This window comes from Meles meles, chromosome 9 (genome assembly GCF_922984935.1).
Source record: "Meles meles chromosome 9, mMelMel3.1 paternal haplotype, whole genome shotgun sequence".
Taxonomy (NCBI): domain Eukaryota; kingdom Metazoa; phylum Chordata; class Mammalia; order Carnivora; family Mustelidae; genus Meles; species Meles meles.
Window position 1 is genome coordinate 100,697,647 of NC_060074.1, and position 18,754 is coordinate 100,716,400.

Genomic DNA, 18,754 nt, shown 5'->3' on the forward strand with positions numbered 1-18,754 from the left:
CAAGGACAACAGGTAAATTTCACACATTCTCCCCTTGTTTGCTGTTGGTGCAGCTACATATATGGAGCGAAAACATTACACAGAAAAATCATATGCATTGTTTTCCTGCCTTAATACCATTATATATGTTTTAGAAGAGCTGTTTGGTTAAAGAAGATGGGAGGTGTGTTACTATAACAACTAAGCAGACTCTGTAGCCCCGGGTCTCCGTGTGAGTGAGCAGTTTGTCAATATCTTCAGGTCTCCAGTGAGCAACAAGAATGGCTCTCAGGATAGTGCAACTCTGTCTGCTTCCACCAGAGATCATAATTGGGCTATGAATTTTTACAACAGGAAAGTCTTCCTGTCCTAGAGACTCACAAAAAGTTTAGTTAAATTAATGCCACGAGAATGTCTGAACAGTATGAGTAGTGTACCCGGTTTTCCCTTACCTATGCAGTGCCTTTCCTTCTTTTTCTTCCTTTTTTATTTGTTCTTTTTAAAATAATTTTTTGAGATAGTTTACTAGTTAGAGCTTCTAAAATACAGCTTGTTTCTGAGGATTGCTCAACATACTGGTGTTCTGCCCAATGACATGATGTGCACTTTGGGAAATTCAAGAAGCCGGTTGAGGTGAGTAGAGGTGATTGATCAATCGAAAGCAAATGATAACAGAAGATGTGAACTAAAGCTATTTCTTGATCTGTGAAAAGCTAATTGGACACATTTCAGGCCAGGTCTCTGAAGGCACAGCTCATGAACTCTGTCTTCCTGATGCTGTGCTCATTAAGGACACTCAATAGAGGACTGGCTAATGCTAGGGAAATCCCCATCAAGGTGGCCTTTACATGACACTGCAGAATTACCTCCAGAGAGAGAGAGGAAGAGGGAAAGAGAGACTCCAGGGTACTAGCTGCTTACACAGTTCTATTTGCCTTATCTGATTTATCTAAAACTGGAGGATTTATCTCTAAAGGCTACCCTGCTCTCAGACTCTCAAGGGGCTTCTCCCTTTCTCTAACATTTCAGAGTTTAGCTAGGCCTTGTTACTGACGGTTGTTAAAGTAAATTTGGGATTTGGGGGTCCTGGGTCTCCTATTTGATATAGAAGACTGAATACAGCACACATGACTTAAATATTTCTGGAACGTCCTGTTTGCCACTGATACTTAAACATTTTCATGATTATCTTGAATAAATTTAATTATCTAAATTTCATCATCAGTCCTCAATTATTCATGTCAGTAATTCTAGGTAAAATGAAGTGTACTGAATTGGAATCTCTCTTTAAAAGAATCAAATATCAGTGAAAGACATTGTAGATGTTCACGGTATTTTATGCAAGAAAATTTTTGAGGGACTTTGGAAATTCCCGTCAGTATGTTGAGGATCCCACACAGTGGGTTATATCTGCATGGGAACCTGAAACTAGGATTTGAGTCAATGAAAAATTTCAGAAGGAAATGATGAAGTTGAAATCCTAGAAATCTTCCTGAATATGTTGCAAAAGTAAGAAATTTATAACCTAAAATAGAGGGAATTCTGGGCAGTCTCTCAGGTCTTCTGCAGTTATGAGAAACTCCAATCCATAAAAACTAGGAAAACCTCTTTTCCCATTGTATCAGTATTTTAAGTTGTATGGTTATCCATGAGTTAGTTCATCAAACATATGAGGAAAAGCACTCAAAAAATATTCTGTTAATTTTTACAACATTCCTTAAATCTTTAATTTTCAGAAATAATACACTGTAGGGAGATACTCAAGTTTCTGAATTTTAAAAGTATTATCAAGGAAAGAATTGTTACTATGGATTTATGTATAACTAGAGAGTGTGGGGGAAGTTTGGTGGATATTAAGTCAGTCACTTCACGAAGAATCCTTATCTACTGAATTTTGTATTTTTCTAAGTAACTGACTCCCACTAAAATCTGAACACGTGTAAGTAATTTATTATTTCAGATGATAGTCTTTTGATTCACAAAATTAAGATCTAATTATAGAATTTTAAAGAAGAAAAGGATCTTCTTGGTCATCTAATCTAACATGTTTAGTTTTACCTCATAAGGAAGCAGAGGCTGGAGCTAAGTGATTCATTCTTGCCCATACCTCCGTGAGGTGATGGAGCTAAGGCAGGAACCCACTCTGCTGACATGCGGGCTGGCACACGTCCTCTTGTCCACACTGCACTAGGGTTATATCTACTCAAATAGATATATTTTGCAGATGTTTGATTACAAATTGTTTTTTTCTTAATAACAACCTATTATTAGAAGTTATAGACAGCTGAGCTGCAGACATTCTTGCTTGGAATGTGAGGTATACCTTATTTTTTTCTTCTTGGACAGCAGCATTTTTCTTCAATAAGAAATGAAGCAGAAAATCTTACATTGTAATTCCAGTGCACCACATTTCAAAAAATAGTGTTTAAGTTGTAAGTTACATGTGATTAAGTTTTAATTAATGTCCTTAACTTAGACCCCAACAGATATAAAATAATGCTTTCAGCTCAGACAAAATAACCCATGCAAAAAGAGGGACTCAAATCAAAGACAGTTTCCTTTAAAAAATGACACATATATACATTATACATGAAACATATACAACTTACATTTTTGTTTGTTACCACAAAGTGGAGTTTAAAAAGAATACTGAGAAAGAATGCATGTTGGACAGTTGACTTCAATCAAATAAATAATCAAATAGGCTGAGAATAATTCCCTCATCTATACATGTCCTACGTCAACAGAAGTCTCTGCACATAAACTTTCAAGTCAAATCAGTTGTCCAAAATGGAAACACATTCAAAGGATGAATTTACTAAAATGATAAACAGAAGAGCAAAAAATAAGGACAGAAATATTTATGGAATAATGTAGACCCCTTTCTCCTGGGGGGGGGTGTAGAGATTGCCATGTTTACTGGATAAAGTACTCAGTAGCTATTATACCCATGTTTCATTTTTTAAAAGATTTATTTATTTTATTGGGGGGGCACAAGCTCCCAGTGGGCCAGAGAGCACTGGGGGTTGGGGAAAGAGGGGCAGTAGGAGAAAGAGAATCTCAAGCAGACTCCCCAGTGAGCCTGGATGGACTAGGGCTTGATCTCAGGACCCTGAGATCTTGACTTAAGCTGAAATCAAGAGTTCCACACTTAAGGACTGAACCACCCAGGCACCCCCCCCCCCCCGCCATGTTTCATTTTGAAAATTTGCTTTATATTTTTACAAATAGTGAAGTTATTCCTCTCAACTTACTTCTGTTAGACCAACACACTGTTAGAAGTCACTCAATATCCACTGGACCTCTTATTTTTGAAAAATAAGCTTTCATCACCTAAATCATACCTTCCTGAAGAAAAAATTCATATTTTTATTTTCTAATTTAATCAAATCTAGAGATCGCTGTTTTTTTAAAAACCTATTTTAAAGGAACTGTTGTCACAATATTTAGGACAAATGTGAGGATTCACTAATAGGCACGAGCACAACTCCTAATATCCTAAGATAGCCTGTCTCTAGGAAGTGCATAGTTCATGGACTGAGTAACTCAGACAAGGGTGGGGCAGCCAGGCTTAGCCAATAAAAGCATATTCCAAGCTATTGGCCACCATATGCTCAATCCCTTCTCACTGGAACATAGTCCCAATGCTGGGGCTGAGTGTAGGAACATCTGGATATTTAACTCCCTCCAACCTTTTCTCTGGTAAGCAACCTCCAAACACCTGTGCCTGAGACTGGGGACTGTTTGTTTGCCCATCTGCTTTGGGTAGGCCCTTTCTAGCAACAGGGAAAAGTAGTAATGTATCTAGATGAAACTGGTGGACTTTGTGTTATACCTACCCACAGGAATTCAACTTCCCAAGAGTTAAATTGACTCTTTGATTCCTATCCCCACTTCTGGCTCCCAGCACACACAGTATCAGGTACACTCCTTGTAGGCAGGGAGTTTAAGTTTGTCTAGGTATTTTAATCTCTTTTCCTTGCAATCCCTCCAAACAGTGTGTTTGACAATGATAGGTGCTCAGAAAACTTTGAAGAGGAGAGGTTTGTGTTAAGCCAAGGGAAGGTTGCAGAAGGAATTTAAAATTTGAAGATTTTTATCTGAGTGTTCTCGAAAAAAAGAAAAGTGAGTAGTAGAATATCATTAGTTATTATTGTTTGTAATCTACCTTTCAGAATTATACTAGCAGCTGGGTGATGGTGGGGGGTGGGGGTCCAGGCTGCCCATTGCCACAAATCCAGAAACACAGAGCCTTGGGCCGTAACCTGGGACCAGTTGGGTCCTGGCAAGTGTTGGCAACCCCAAAGGGTTCTGGGCCCCTAGACCCGAGCTAACCCCCGTCTTCTCCGAGCGCTGGAGCATGCCCAGTGGCAGCGATAGAGCCACGGAGGGCCTTGCACTGGCGCGCTCCGCCTCTCCGGGTTTTAGCAGGAGCCCGCGGGGCGCGGGGGTGGGGGGCGGGTGAGGGGGCCAGCAGAGCCCAACAGCCTTGGCCGCGCGTGTGAGGAGCTCGCGACGCGCAGGGCTCTCTCCCGCGTTGCGGTTGCTCGGGAGATGCTGGAGCGCGGCGCCCGGCTGCTCCACCTGGCGCACTGAGCTCAGCGCGGGGAGCCCCCGGGGGCGGGCAGGGGGCGCGGACTGCGGTAGAATGCTAGCCGGGCTTCTCCGGCGCTGTGAGACGTCGCTCGAGCGAGGTCAGGTGCCTCTCTCTGCTCCACTAACTTGCCACTTGGTCGTGTTAGATCTCCGAGGCTCTCTAAGCTTTGGGGTGGTGGGGGGAGTGGGGAGTTCGAGGGTCTGCGGTAGCCGAAGGAGGGATCTTGCAAGGGGGAGCTTGCTTGGTGCCTCTCTTCTTCTCCTCCCTGTCGCTCCCCTCCCCCCACCCCGTCGCTGCCGCTTTCCCTACTGCCAATTCGGAGAGCGTCGGGCTCCTGTGACATGCGATCGCTGCCAAGTGACAGTCCCCGAGTCTGAAGTGCCCGCGAGGAAGTGAGCGCCAACGCGGGCCGCCGGCGATGACAGCCATGAAGCAGGAGCAGCAGCCCACCCCGGGGGCCAGGGCGAGCCAGGCGCAGCCGGCGGACCAGGTGAGAGTTGGCAGCTGAGGCCAGGCCCTCCCGGGATGGGTGGCTCCAGTCCGTGCTTCCCACGCCTCCCTCTCCCCACCCTTCCCTCCGCCCCAGTTCCAGGCTCTCCTCCGCTGATCCATGGACTCCGCAGGAAGTTAGAGCATCCGAGCGCGCTCTGGGGCCGGGCGAGAGGATGCGAACGGTGGAGAGCCGCGGGGAAGGGGGGAGAGAGGTAAAGGCTGGGGGTGGCCCGGGAGCCCCGGCGGGTGGGCCACCGAGGAAGGGAGAGGCGGCCAGGGCCATGGAGTGGGGGCCTCTTGGCTGAAATTAACGCATGTTGGAGGAAATATTGCGCTCCTGCAGGCGTCCACTTGCAGGGTTAGAGCCGGTCTACACGCAGCTGAAACAAGCGAGCACTGGCCAAAGCTACCCCACTAAGGAAAATGACCTTTAGGCCGGCAGAGTTTTTCCTTTCTTTTTTCTTTTGAAGAGACTGGGACGGGGTGAGGTGGGGGGCGCTAAAAGAGGGAATGAGGTGTACCCTGCGTCTGTGGTCTGCTGGGTCGAGCGGAGCTTGGGAGTAAAAAGGCATTATTATGGGAAGCTGGCAAGGTACTGGCTTTAGTGATTTGTTGGGGCCAGATGTGTTGTGTCTGCAGAGATGGGGTGCCCTGTACTGGCTGAGGGTTATTTCTGTACCTTTTCCGTTTTTCCGTTTCGGCATCCCCTTTTTGGTTTTGCTGTTTCGAGATTTGTAGCACAACCATACCGTGAATCTTCATCTCGTTTCTGTTCCTGGATTGGGGGTGACTCGGGAGTTCGGTGTTGCTTTTTCCCAAAGTTGTAGGGCTCGGGAGCGCTGAAGTGCCCTGGCAAAGAGGGGGGCTGTGAGGCGCCGGCTGCAGGTGTTGTCACGTTTTCATCAGTCAGGGACTCTGAGCCGAGAGGGCAACAGTTAGGGCATCGGATAACTACGGAGGCACCAAGTAAGGACGGTGGGCCCTTGGCCCCCGGAGTGCACTGTTGAGGGCCGCCCAATGCGATTCAGCCAGAGACTCTCCTAGCTCTTTACTAGAAGTGGGGTGAAGGGGGTGCAAGCAGCAAGGTTCCAGTAGCGGCTGCGCTTTTCTCATAGTCGAAGCACTGAGGAGCAAGTGAAGGGAAGCTGTCCAAATCGCCGAGTGGTGATGAGGCGGAGGAAGAGATGCCAGGGCTGCTGTTATTAATATTCTAGTCTTGGTCATCTCTCCTGGCTTGTGGTCTCTCTCTTCTCTTCCCTTTCCTCCTCATTTCCCTCACATATGTTTCACACAGGTGGTGAGGATTGCTCAATGCCTTAAAGCTCCCTCTCCATTTACTGAAGTGGATGTTGCAGTTTTTACAAAGCAGGTTGTTTTCTTCAACTAGTCGCTTTACTCCCTACCCAGAGATACATATGAAAATATTACAACATTTATGCTGTATTATGTGTCCCTTTCCCTTGCATCTTTTTCCTCTGCTCCCTCCAACACACACCACAAGGTAGCAACTGGTTAGCGATTATAAAAATAATTTTAGGAGAGGAGCATGGATTTAACATCCTCTTTCAAGCTGACAGCTCTTAAATTTCATTAACAAGCCGCCGAGCCTCTCTACTGCTCTTGGAATGATGCTTCCAATAAGAATGATTAGTCAGGTGAGAGTCCCCACATGAAATCTTTGCTCACTACCCTGTGACACCAGCTGGTTACTTGAGGTGCTGCAAACTGCTCAGTACCAGTGGAGGTGGGGAGGGAGAAGCAGAGCAGAGCACACAGAAACTGAAAATACATATGTAAACAGTGGACAAGCCGCCAATGCACAGTAAAGCCTTTTGTCAGGACTAATCGGGTACTTAAAATTCATCTGAAGAGAGAGAGTCAAGCTTGAATCCTTTTTTCTTGTGAGCGTGCATTTTGGTTTATGGCCACTTCAGATATTCAGGGAGTGGCCATTTGCAGAACTCTTGTTTTAATTGAGTTTTTAAAGTGACTTTCTGAACATTTACATGATTTTAAAATGTCAATGGTATGCATATTAAGTTAAAATGAAAGAGATTGATTTTGCTAGGGGAAGGAAAGCAGAGTGAAATATACTTGGCGGCATCCCATTGAAGATTTTCCAAGCACTCCTAGAAAATACCTTTTATCCAGCATGTTCTTTGTCTGAAGCTTGACCTATGAAATGATGACCAGATAATGTGGATGATTGCTGTGATTGCTTAAACTACTTGCTCTAAGAGTACTAAGTTTTGATGAACAGGATTAGTCATTGTGGTCTGATCCTGTGATTGTCATACAACTCTCATGTGGTACTTGTTATAATAACCCCAAATAGACATGAATGCTATTTCTGCTTGCTATATTTCTTTAAAAAAAAAAAAAAGATTCACAACTTTAAATAAAAATATAGCTTTATGAAGTTCTATTTGATGGTTAAATAGGGGGCATAGTCCAGCTAATCACTTAACTGTGTATTGATTTTGAGTGATTTAAGCTTTCAAATGTTGCCCCAAAATCTTTGGCTTTTCATAGTAGAGATTTTTATGAAATCTCAAAAACACCTTGTCCTGAGGTCATCAGCACCTATTTCCACCTACAGCACAGTGGAAGACTGTGGTCTTTCCTTTGGGTGAGATGGTTATGGATCCTGTGGTTTGGTTGTTGTTATGTTCCTTTAGTGAGCTTGACCGTCTGTTTCATTTCATCTGTGACTCTCCTCTGGGATTTGGTGCCAGGAGGAGTCACTTCTTACCTGGAGAGAATCGGCAATGAGCATAGCAGGAACTGTGTACTTTTATTAACATTCTGAATCATTGGAAACATTTTCTTATCATCTTAGTAGTCTTTCTTTCAAAGCTTCAATGATTAAATGTTTATGAAAGTTATTTTTGTTGTTTTCATAATGCTCCACATTTACAAAGTATCTAGATAGATAATTTGATATGGGTAGATACAGTCATTCTGAATATGATTAAAATCCCATTTTACATTGAGGGATCTAAAATCTTGAGTGACAAGTTGCAACTTACTGTTTTTAAAAATCACTTCTGAATGCTTGCCATGTGCAGAGTACTGTCTTCTGGACTGATAACATTCATTAAATGCATTTTTCTACATAATCCTCAAAGAAACTCTCCAAGTTAAGTCCTGTGGTTATTCCCATTTTAGAGATGAGAATACAGAGGCTTAAAGAAGCTAATCAAACTTGTCTTCATAAGTGGTGGAGATAGGACTTAACCCCAGTCTGTAATACCTTAAATAAAATATGTTCATTGAATTCTAGAGCCCAACCTTCTAACTTCTACCCAGTTATAGTTCAACACATTGTTACTAGCATAATGAAAAATAATTGCCAATATTCTGTGTGTACAGATTTACTTTGAATATAAAACAAAGGATTTGTTTAAAGCTTCAATTATAAATGTAAATAATAGCTCTTGAAAATTTTGAAGTTAATATCTCTTCCATTGATGGAAATAATATAAAAAGAACCAGGTAGGTCTTGAGAAGTACATAGGAACTTTACAAAAAGAAAAAAAATCTTGGTAATGATGGGACTTTCAAGGTTTCTTAAATGAGTTCATTTTTAATACTTAGGCCTGGTTTAGAGTTTGTGCACATTGCCACCAGATGGCACCCTTCTGCTGAATCCAATGGGTAAAAATAATTCCTAAAATGTTTGGTCCTCTCAGCTCCAAAAAACAGAACCAAAACAAACTAACACACAAAACAACAACAGCAAAAAACAAAAACAAACAAACAAACAAAAACCAAACAAAACAAAAAACTAAGCAAACAAAAGAAAAGCCACAACCCTACTTTTTGAAGTATGACTATAAGGTATATTTTTATAAGCAACAATTTGGCAGCAGAAACATCATTAGTTACGCATTTCTCTCTAAAAAACATATTCTGGTAGAAAACCAATCTCTCATGGTTCAGTATGCAGCAGTCTCTTGATGAAGTAATTCATGGTCAAAACTGCAATTAAATATGTAATATGCAAAATGCCTTTTGTGAAATATGTACTGTACTTTTCACTTTTAGATAATATTAACCTAAAATGTTACCGTACAGAAAATAGGATTCAGTCTTTCTTCCATGTTTCCCTGACAAAAATAAAAAGATGTCATAATTTGGTCTGTAAACTATTGTTTTTAACACAGAACGTCAAAAGTAGCTTTTAGAAATCCTATTGAAAATAATTTAATAGACCTTTTATTATTCTTTATTGAATATAACGTATATACTATCTAATTGATGGGAAAGTTCTTTGTGATTTGGTTTACAAAGGATAATTTAGATTGGATAAAGGCATTATGTAGAAGTCTTTTTGACTTAGGAGGTATTATGCATTTTCTACTATCCTTTCTTATTACATAATGTATATCTTATAACATGTATATATGATGTTTCACCTACTGAGTTTAGAACATACCACAAAGCCTCCCTTGCTTGTAAGCTTCTACTCTCTGTTTATTTCAGGGACTGAGCAAATTGCACATTGAAGAAAAATTAAACTATATAAAAACAAGTTAAAGAAAATTGTATTATTAAATATTAATGCTGCATTATCTTATGAAGTGCATTACATTAGAAACAAAACACTGAAACCAGATTTCACCCAGCCTGAGTAAAGAAGAAAGCTATTTTAAAATTTTGGTTCATTGAATCATTTATGATTACATAAAGTTACTATTATCTGTGGGTTATGCCCTGGAAACCACAGATTCAAGTTCATATCCCAGCTCCACCACTCATCACTGCTTTCTTGGGCAGGATAACTTATTTTCTACATTTCATTTGTGAATGGAGAGGACTACAGATGACTACTCCTTTACATGTTTGTTGTAAGAATTAAATGAAATCATATATGAAGGCTTTTGAATAAAGCTTGTCTCATAGTGTGCTCTCATTCCCTAGTCTGGGAATAGGAACCTAGAAAAAGGTGGGGGGAGGCTTATTGAGCCACCTGCATCTGGTATGTTATTTTAACATTTTACAAAAACACTGCGCTGTTCAGTACACATTTGTATGATTATATATGAAGTTGCATACACAAATACATATTAATAATAGATATTCTTTGGCTTAGATGTCAGGGCTGATTTGGCAAACATGCAAACTTCAAAATACTCTATTAGGTCTCTACTTCCTTATAGTCAAAGCACACTTCTTTACCATTCCTACCTCTGTAAGGGGCCAAACTGGAAGTAAGCATTGGCTAATTCTCACAAACAGGTGAATTAGCGACAGAATATTTTGCATTGTGTTCAGTGTAACCCACTTCCTAACGTAATGAGCATAGAGTAAGGGGGTATTTGAAATCCTCTTTAATATTTAAATTAGTATTTCATACTTGGTATTCCAAGTTTTATACTTGGAACTTAACTCTGTATAGTTTCATACTTGCTGAGTGACTTTACGTGGGTTGTAATGAGGTTCATTTTTTACTACAACATTATACAGTAGCCCCCCCACCCCCATTCGCTGTTGGCTTTCCCTGATTTCAGGTCCCCATTGTCAGTTGAGATCCCAGAAAGACATGATCCTCTCGGAGGTAGTGTCAGAAGGTCACTAGGGTAGCCTCGCACTCAGTCCTCCATCACTCACCTCACTTCCTTTCCTCACTCAGGCGTTTTGTCTTCTCACACTGTTACCATCATCGTCAGAGGGTGAGCACAGTATAATGAAAAGAGAGCTCACATTCACATCAGTTTCATTATAGTATGGTCGTTCAATTTTGTTAGTTATTTTTGTTAATCTCAGACTGTGCGTCATTTACAAACTGAACTTTATCACAGTCATGTATATATAGGAAAAAACACAGTATATATAGGATTCAAGAATGTCAGAGGTTTCGGGCATCCACTGGGGGTCTTGGAATATATCCCTCATGGATGAGGAGGGATGACTAATGAGGGCTAACCTGAGGCATGCATCAGCTAGGAAAGTTGGAAGCTTATCCCATCTGAAGACCTCTAAAAGGTCCCCAGAAGGGGCAAATAAAATAGTAGACTGTAAAGATCTTTATAAACACATGTCCTCCTATAAATTTAGGAGTGTTTCTTCCCTGGTATGCCCTAGCATATGTTTTAAAGTTTGTACTGACTTGATCCACAAGCTTTTTGACAATAGGCAATCTTGGTCTACATTTTCTTAACTAGACAGTCCCTGTTATCCAAGGCTTTTAAACTGTATACCCTCCACACCCCCCCTTCTCTCTAGAAATTCTTCTCATTTATTATGTATTAACTAAAAAGAATGCTTGTTACTTCTAGTATAATAAAGAAAAGTGGAAGGTAGGTTTAGTGGGGAGGATGGGGTTGCTGAAGAGAGAGCTCTTCTTTTACAGATTCATTTTTGTTGAGCTGTCCTGAATCCTCAGGGTTTCAGACATACTTTATGTAATGGTAAATATAACCCTCACCACTAGGCTAAATACAGAAAATTTGCTTTTATCTGAAACTGATAATATATTTTACTTCGAACCGTCCCGTTCAGTAATTGATGTTAACAGCACCCCTTATAATGTCTTCCATATGATAAAAAATGATTTTCATTTTCTTTTCAAGGTTGGCATGCCAGTTAATATAAAAGTGTCTGAAACATTAGTAATCTTTTAAATCAACTTTCAGATAATATGCTAATTCCATTAGCCAGAATAGTATATTCTATAATGTTTTTGGAATTGCCAAATGATATTCAACTTTAATTATATTTTGGGGAGAGGCAACATGATGTAGGATTGGGAACAGAGTCAGAACAGATTTCATATTGAATCTTTCTTCTGCCATTCACTACACAATCTAGGGCAAACAAATCCCTCTAAAATCATTCTTTCATCTTTAAAGGAGGAAGATGGGGAGAATGCTATAAGAGTTAGAGACAGTCTGTGTGAATGGACTTGCATAACATCTGCCTGAAGATAGAATTCAGTATTTTTATTCTTGTTGCTGCTGTGTTTCTAGAGTATCTGAGAAGATTTTTTCATGTTTTTGAAAAGGCAGTTTTCCATTTACCATAATGAAATGCTGAAAAAAAATACATATACATGTATATATGGGTATGTATACATAACAAGCATACACCACACACATATATACATATACAATTATGATCTAAATATATGGGATATTTTATTTTAAAATTTAATAAAATTTTATTTTATTTTTAAAAGATTTTATTTATTTATTTGACAGACACAGCGAGAGAGGGAACACCAGCAGGGGGAATGGGGGAGGGAGAAGCAGGCTTTCCACTGAACAGGGAGCATGATGTACGGATCAATCCCAGGACCAGGGGATCATGGCCTGAACCAAAGGCAGGTGCTTAAGGACTGAGCCACCCAGGTGCCCTAAGATATGGGGTATTTTAGAGTTGGATTATTACAGAGCATTAGGAGGAAACCAATGAGAAAAATCTGACTGATTTTTCCATTTTTAGGTGATAACTTGTTTTCCTAAAAGACTTAAGATCTTCTTTGAAATGTTCGTAGTTTAATATTCTCTTTCTGGAAGTTTGGTTTCGAGAAAGGACTGACTTAGAAATTCTTTGCAGATAGGAGCTGATGATATGTTGAGTTGAAATTTGAAAAGAGTTAGTTGAGTGCGTAATCAAAACTGACTCTACGTCTGAGAGAGCCAAGCCAAGCTCTATATTCTCCAGCCAAGTTGAATATTATCTGACTTTCATATTATCACAATTTATCATACTGACTGATTTTCTGAGATCAGTACAAAAGCTTGCATTATCATGTTACAAGGTAGCAAATGAAGAAAAGTGAGGGAAAAAAGGTATTTTTATTATCTTTATTCTCACCCCTTTTTTGAGATCTAAATGAAGATTCAATTTCTTATACCATCTGAAAGCCTCTTCTCTGAAAACGATATGACAAACCTGAATTTTACAACTGAAAACTTGAATGGCAGGCTCTCCTGCGATTTATTTTCAAATAATGGACCAGAGAGACCACTTGAAGTTGCGTTAATAATGCTTGCACCGGGTTAGCTGTAGGTCTTTCTTGTTATTGGTACTTGGGTTTGCTTTTGGCAATAGGAATCAAGTAAGTGAAAACTGTTGATATTCTTCCTTCCTTTAATCACATCTTACCTCCAGGAAGGGTTTTAATATGAGCTAATGAATGCAAGACATGGCAACTTTTTTTTTTTTTCATTTCACATGTTTTGAAACAAGTCCCAGAAACTTTTTTTTTTTTTGTATGACCTTTTAAATCAATGTCTCACAAAGTTGCACACTGTTTTTTCTACACACCGAATCGAAGATTAGGAGTCAAGACACCTTCTGAGTAGAGGTCAGAAATATATCTTTTCAAGAGGAACAATATAATTTTCATGAATTTCTCAGATGTAGAGCTAGGTAATATTTGGGTAGGTTAGTATATAATTTACATTTCCTCGTGGGTGAGTTTAATGAATAGATTGTCTATCTACTCCACTACCTTTTAGGCATTTTTAAGGGAAAAGACTTTACATTTTCCTGTTTGTTTCTTTTCTAGAGTACCATGAAGGGATTGTAAGAGAATTAATTCCTTCCCTCTGATCCTGGGAACTGACATGTGTTTCACTTTTTGGTAGTCATACTGGCAGTGGTAGGTGGGTATGAACTAAACCTGGAGTTGATATGGAAGCGATCCATCTCGTTCCCATTTGTGGAGGATGCTTCTCATTGTTCTGAAATGAGGTTTACCCGACATTAGTACCACAGTGGCATGACAGGGAGTTTCTTGTGCATCCGCCATCCCTCACACACATCTGCTTGCTGGCGGAGTCCGTGTCTCTTCTGCTCCAGGAAGGTAATTTTGATCCACTTGCACTTGTGCCGTGTCCAAATCCCAATCCGTTTCCTTCCACCTCTACGTTTCTGAGATTGGTCTCTGGCCAGGATTGAGTCCCTGATGTCTGAACTACTGCGGTGTCCACAGTGGCCTTGCCTTTCCAAACTCTTCCTTGAAATGGCCATCAAGTCGTACATGCTGATGACGTTTTGAGAAAGTATTCTGATTGCTGCATCTTATGTCTTTGTTTTCAGATCAGGAGATAGCCAATGGGGAGATGAAGTGTCTTGTCTCAGGTCACACAGTTGATTAGAATCAAGAGGCAGTACTGGATTCTGGGCCTCTTCACTTATGGCCGTTTGCTGTGTATCCTGCTGCCGGATTCAGCTGTTGCTATGGCGCCTTTGATGGTGCATGGGTGACACACCGCCTCGTTAACCCGTAACAGCAGGGTAACCTAACAAAATATCGTCCTTGAGACTTTTGAATCTGTAGCCAAAACTCACTTGACATTGCTTGCTTTCTCCTTGGTTCTAGGCTGGTGGTCCTTAGACTTTGAGTACCAGGCCACAAAACTTCAGAGAACCCTGTATGTATCTTCTCCAACTTGCCACAACAAGAAGTCACCTCAGTGCCATAAAGCCATTTTGAAAGTAAACCGAGAGCCATTGTTTGAACGACATGCCAGCACCTTCCATCATACATGCAGACACTGGCATTCTTAAACTCTTCCCTTCAGCATGAATGACCTCCCACTGATCTCTGCCCTCAGCGTTTGAAATTACAATGCTGTAGTGATCAGACCAGTGACTGGATGACTCCTTTCTGAAGGAAGGGGTGTACTTAGGAACTCTGGAAAGCGTGTAAGTGAATTATGGTGCTTCCTTGAGAAGTTAATAGAAATTACAGGCTTCTGATTCACTAAGTTTCTTGGGAGGTAAGGCTATTTCTAGAAGCTGTGATAATTTTGTCAGAGTACTGAGTTCCAATATGAGACCTGAGAAACTTCTATATGCAAAATAAATAAGAATTTTTGAGGGACACAGAATTCTTTATAGTGGAAAGAACTAAGGCTTTCTCTTCATTTAGCCTCAGATTAAATTCTATTTACTACTTTGAGCAGTTAACCCAGTCGCTCTCTGAAATTAATATTTCACCTGGAAATGGGATGATGGTTACATTGTGGAAGTGTTCTGATGATTAGCAGTGAGATAAGTTTTTTATCCAGGAGGTGCTGAAAAATGGCAGTGTGTGTTTATTTATTTGCTCTTTTTTTATTAATATGTATTGGGCTACTATACCAGACAGAGGCAACATGATGGGAAATCAAGCTACACTGGATGGTGAGGTTCCTAGATGTTGGGAATATTAGCTTTAAAGCTCATTTCTCCATTAATCTGACCAAAAATCAGAGCATATTAAACCCCTAGTTTTGTTGATATGGGTATTATATAGAAGCATCCTGGCTCCAGAGATAACATGGATTAGGGGTTATTTTTTTTTTCTTTTAAGATTTTTATTTATTTGATGGATAGAGATCACAAGTAGGCAGAGAGGCAGGCAGAGAGAGAGGGAAGCAGGTTCCCTGCTGAGCAGAGAGCCCGATGTGGAGCTCGATCCCAGGACCCTGAGATCATGACCTGAGCTGAAGGCAGAGACTTACCACTGAGCCACCCAGACACGCTGGATCAGGGGTTAATTAAGAAAACATATGGCATCCATTTTTATATTACTTACAAGTACAGGAAAATCAACAGAGTTTGCATTTTGAAGATGGAGAATTGAATATGCACTTGCTTTTCCTGAAAAATTTTATTTTTCTTTCCCTATCCCAAGGCTGAATTCTCTTCTCATGTTTATAATGCATTCTACATTTGGAGTGCTGCTTCATTCCTACTCAGAGCTGTAGTCCTTGGGCTGTAACAGCGAATCCAAAAAAACTAATATAGAATCACAGATGGTGCAAATATTTGAAAATAGGTAAATACAATCTAGGATTAGCTGCTTGGGCTCAGAAATGTCAGCTTGGTATTGCTTATTGGTCACATAAGGCAGTTTTAGTTAAGGGAAGACCCAGGACAAAAGCATCATAATATAAAATTGCTGGTTTGGAGCTATGCAACATAACAAACCCATAATTGTTATATAAACTCTAAAATGAGTCACTCTGTAACAAGGAAAGGTGTTTCAGAGAGGTCACAAAGTACCAAGAGGTTATAAAGGGGATAAAAAATTAAGCAGTTACCATAACATGGAACTGCTATATGGTACCATCTGCTGACTTCCATTTAAAGCCAATTTTTAAAGAGAAAATATCCATTCTTATGGGTATGCTGTAGGTAGGCACATATAAAATGACCCGAGTGTGATAACTAACAGTCAGATTGCCAGCATCAAATCCATAGATGGTGCTTATTAGTTGTATGTGCTGTGTGTCCCTACTTCTGACTGAGAGTTTGAAATAATGCAATGTCATTTTCCTACAGTTTTGCCCTTTTTATTTTTATTTATTTTTATTTTTTAAAAATATTTTATTTATTTATTTGACATAGGGAGTGTGAGAGAGCATGAGAGGGGAGAAGGTCAGAGGGAGAAGCAGATTCCCCATGGAGCTGGGAGCCTGACGTGGGACTCGATCCCGGGACTCCGGGATCATGACCCCAGCAGAAGGCAGTCGCTTAACCAACTGAGCCACCCAGGCACCCCAGTTTTGCCCTTTTTAGAGACACAGTTCTTTTTAAAGGATCTTAGAACCAGCCATAAAGATTAAGTCACCTCATTTGCTGATAAGACATGGGGAATGATAAAGACTGACTTCAGGGTCATACTAGTGATGAATTTGGTAGATTGGAAGTCAGAGCTTTTCTCTCCTAGGCTGGGAGTTGGTAGGAGACTCACTCAATCATTAGGATCATAGAAATCATTTTTGGTTGAATGTATTGATATCAGATGAAGAAAACGTGGATGAGAATTAAACTGAGAGGTTTCCAGTTGGTCTTAAAATTGCTTTTTTTTTTTTTTTAAATTTAACTTTTTTCCAGGCAGTGGGTATAATAAAATTAGATCTATTATATAGATTGTATCTGGAAGCATCAGGGAGCAGGTGTCACGTGTGTAGTGGTTGGATGAAGCCTAAATTTTCTGCCATTTCTCATTTCTCAGAAGTGGGAGAATAGGAAGGTCTGGTGCAGATCATATGTGAAGGTCTGCAGAATACAGCACTGATTCCTCTCAAAGTTTATGTTCACAAGTAAAAAATCCTGTCTCTTATCTAAATATAGAGTGAACATACAGTGAAAATGTATAGTGAACACTTATTAATAAAGGAACCATGAAAATCGTAAAGCTTGTTCTCAAAGAGCATTTCAAGCAAAGAGATTTATATATATAGGAAAGGAATGATGTACAATGTTTGCAAAATTTGATATACAACTGGTTAATATCTGACAGCATTTAAATAATAACTTTAGTGGTTATCTCTAGCAGATTGAAGTGTTTTTGCAACTTCTCTATCTTCTCCAATTAATGTTTAAGTTTAGATTGTGGACTTATGATGAAAGTAAATGGTAAGTGTAAGAAAGGTGTATATTTCTAAAATTGTATAATGCTTGTGTGGGCTGGTTAGATAATGACAGCCTGACGTTGAAAAGATGGACATGCAGTTGTACTTAAGTTTTATTTCTAAGTTCTCAATAATTTTCTTAACATCCCCTAACTCACAAAAATGGAGCCATCTGGGAGGTCACAGCCAGCTTCTTAAGTAATTTTATCAAAGCTTTCTGTGAACCCTGTGGAACTTGCGGTTCAAGTCTGATTCACCTGCAGTGAGGTCCTGGAATGCGGCCAGTCAGTCAGTACTTCGGGTTCACCCCAACAAATTGGTCCAGGTGTTTTTGAGGAATGGAAGAGAACAACTTGGTAATTTCAAATAGCTGTTTGAGGAAAAGATGAAGTAGAATAATTGCACACAAGGCAGTGAAAAGCCATTCTTGAAGATTTAGCAAAATAAGGTTTAGATCAAGTTGCATGGTGGTAGTTGTCCCTAAAAGATGGCTGCTTTCAGAGCTGCCCTTGGGAGGAGATACCATACCTATCCACACAGTACGATTTAAGACACATTTAAGTTTTCCTTCCCTTGATAATCGCTTTCTTTATCACCGGTCAAGAAATAGCTTCTTCTCATCCATCTGCATATATTTGAAATTCTACCATGACTTTATTTGTTCCTTTGATGGTGCCCAAGGGGCGGTAGCAATTTATGTGTGACTTGAATGTATTTGTCTCTTTGTGATTGCTTGGTGTGAGAATGGACGGGGGCCATAGAAAATGAAGGCCTTATGAATATGAGGGAGTAGGGACAGGAAAAAAGAAACAGAAATGGGTCTGGAAATCTCAAGGAAAAATCATGACTTACACGTGAAGCAAGCTACTCCTAACTGGCCCTCTGTTTTCTAATCTGAGTTTAAACAGAAAAGGTGTTTGAATGAATATTTGTGTACTGTGTACAAAGGGGTTTGTGAATGTGGAGTTTAAACAGTCTTATAGAGTTATTAAAACTTGTTTTCTTTAAGTATCTTTTACTACCTACGGAAAACTTTTAGATCAGCATTGTCCAATAGTACATTCCGGAATGATAAAGACGTTCCATATATGTGCTTTCCAGTGTGGTGCTCATCAGCCACCTGTGGTTACTGAACACTTGAATTACGGCCAGTGTCACTAAGGAACTCAATTCCAATTTCATTTGGTTTTAATTAATCTAAATTTAAATGGCCATATGTGACTGGTAGCTACTATATTATTTCTAGACCTTTGTTTTTCAAACTTTAGCATGCATAGAAGTCCTTGGAGATGATGATAGCAGATTCCAACCCAGGGAATCTGGAATG

At 40.1% G+C, this 18,754-nt stretch overlaps 1 protein-coding gene across 2 annotated transcripts in view; it reads left to right on the top strand.

The window, feature by feature from the left end:
* Window positions 1–18,754, top strand: part of DPP10 (dipeptidyl peptidase like 10) — a 1,411,353-nt gene that overhangs the window by 729,809 nt on the left and 662,790 nt on the right. Inside the window, exon 1 of one of the 2 annotated variants that reach the window (XM_046019845.1) lies at window positions 4,474–5,066. The exons of the other annotated variant lie outside the window; for it this stretch is intronic. Within the exon in view, the coding sequence (XP_045875801.1) occupies window positions 4,995–5,066 (72 nt within the window). The 5' untranslated portion in view covers window positions 4,474–4,994. Of the gene's footprint in view, window positions 1–4,473; window positions 5,067–18,754 lie in introns of those variants that run through there. 2 annotated transcript variants of the gene reach the window in all.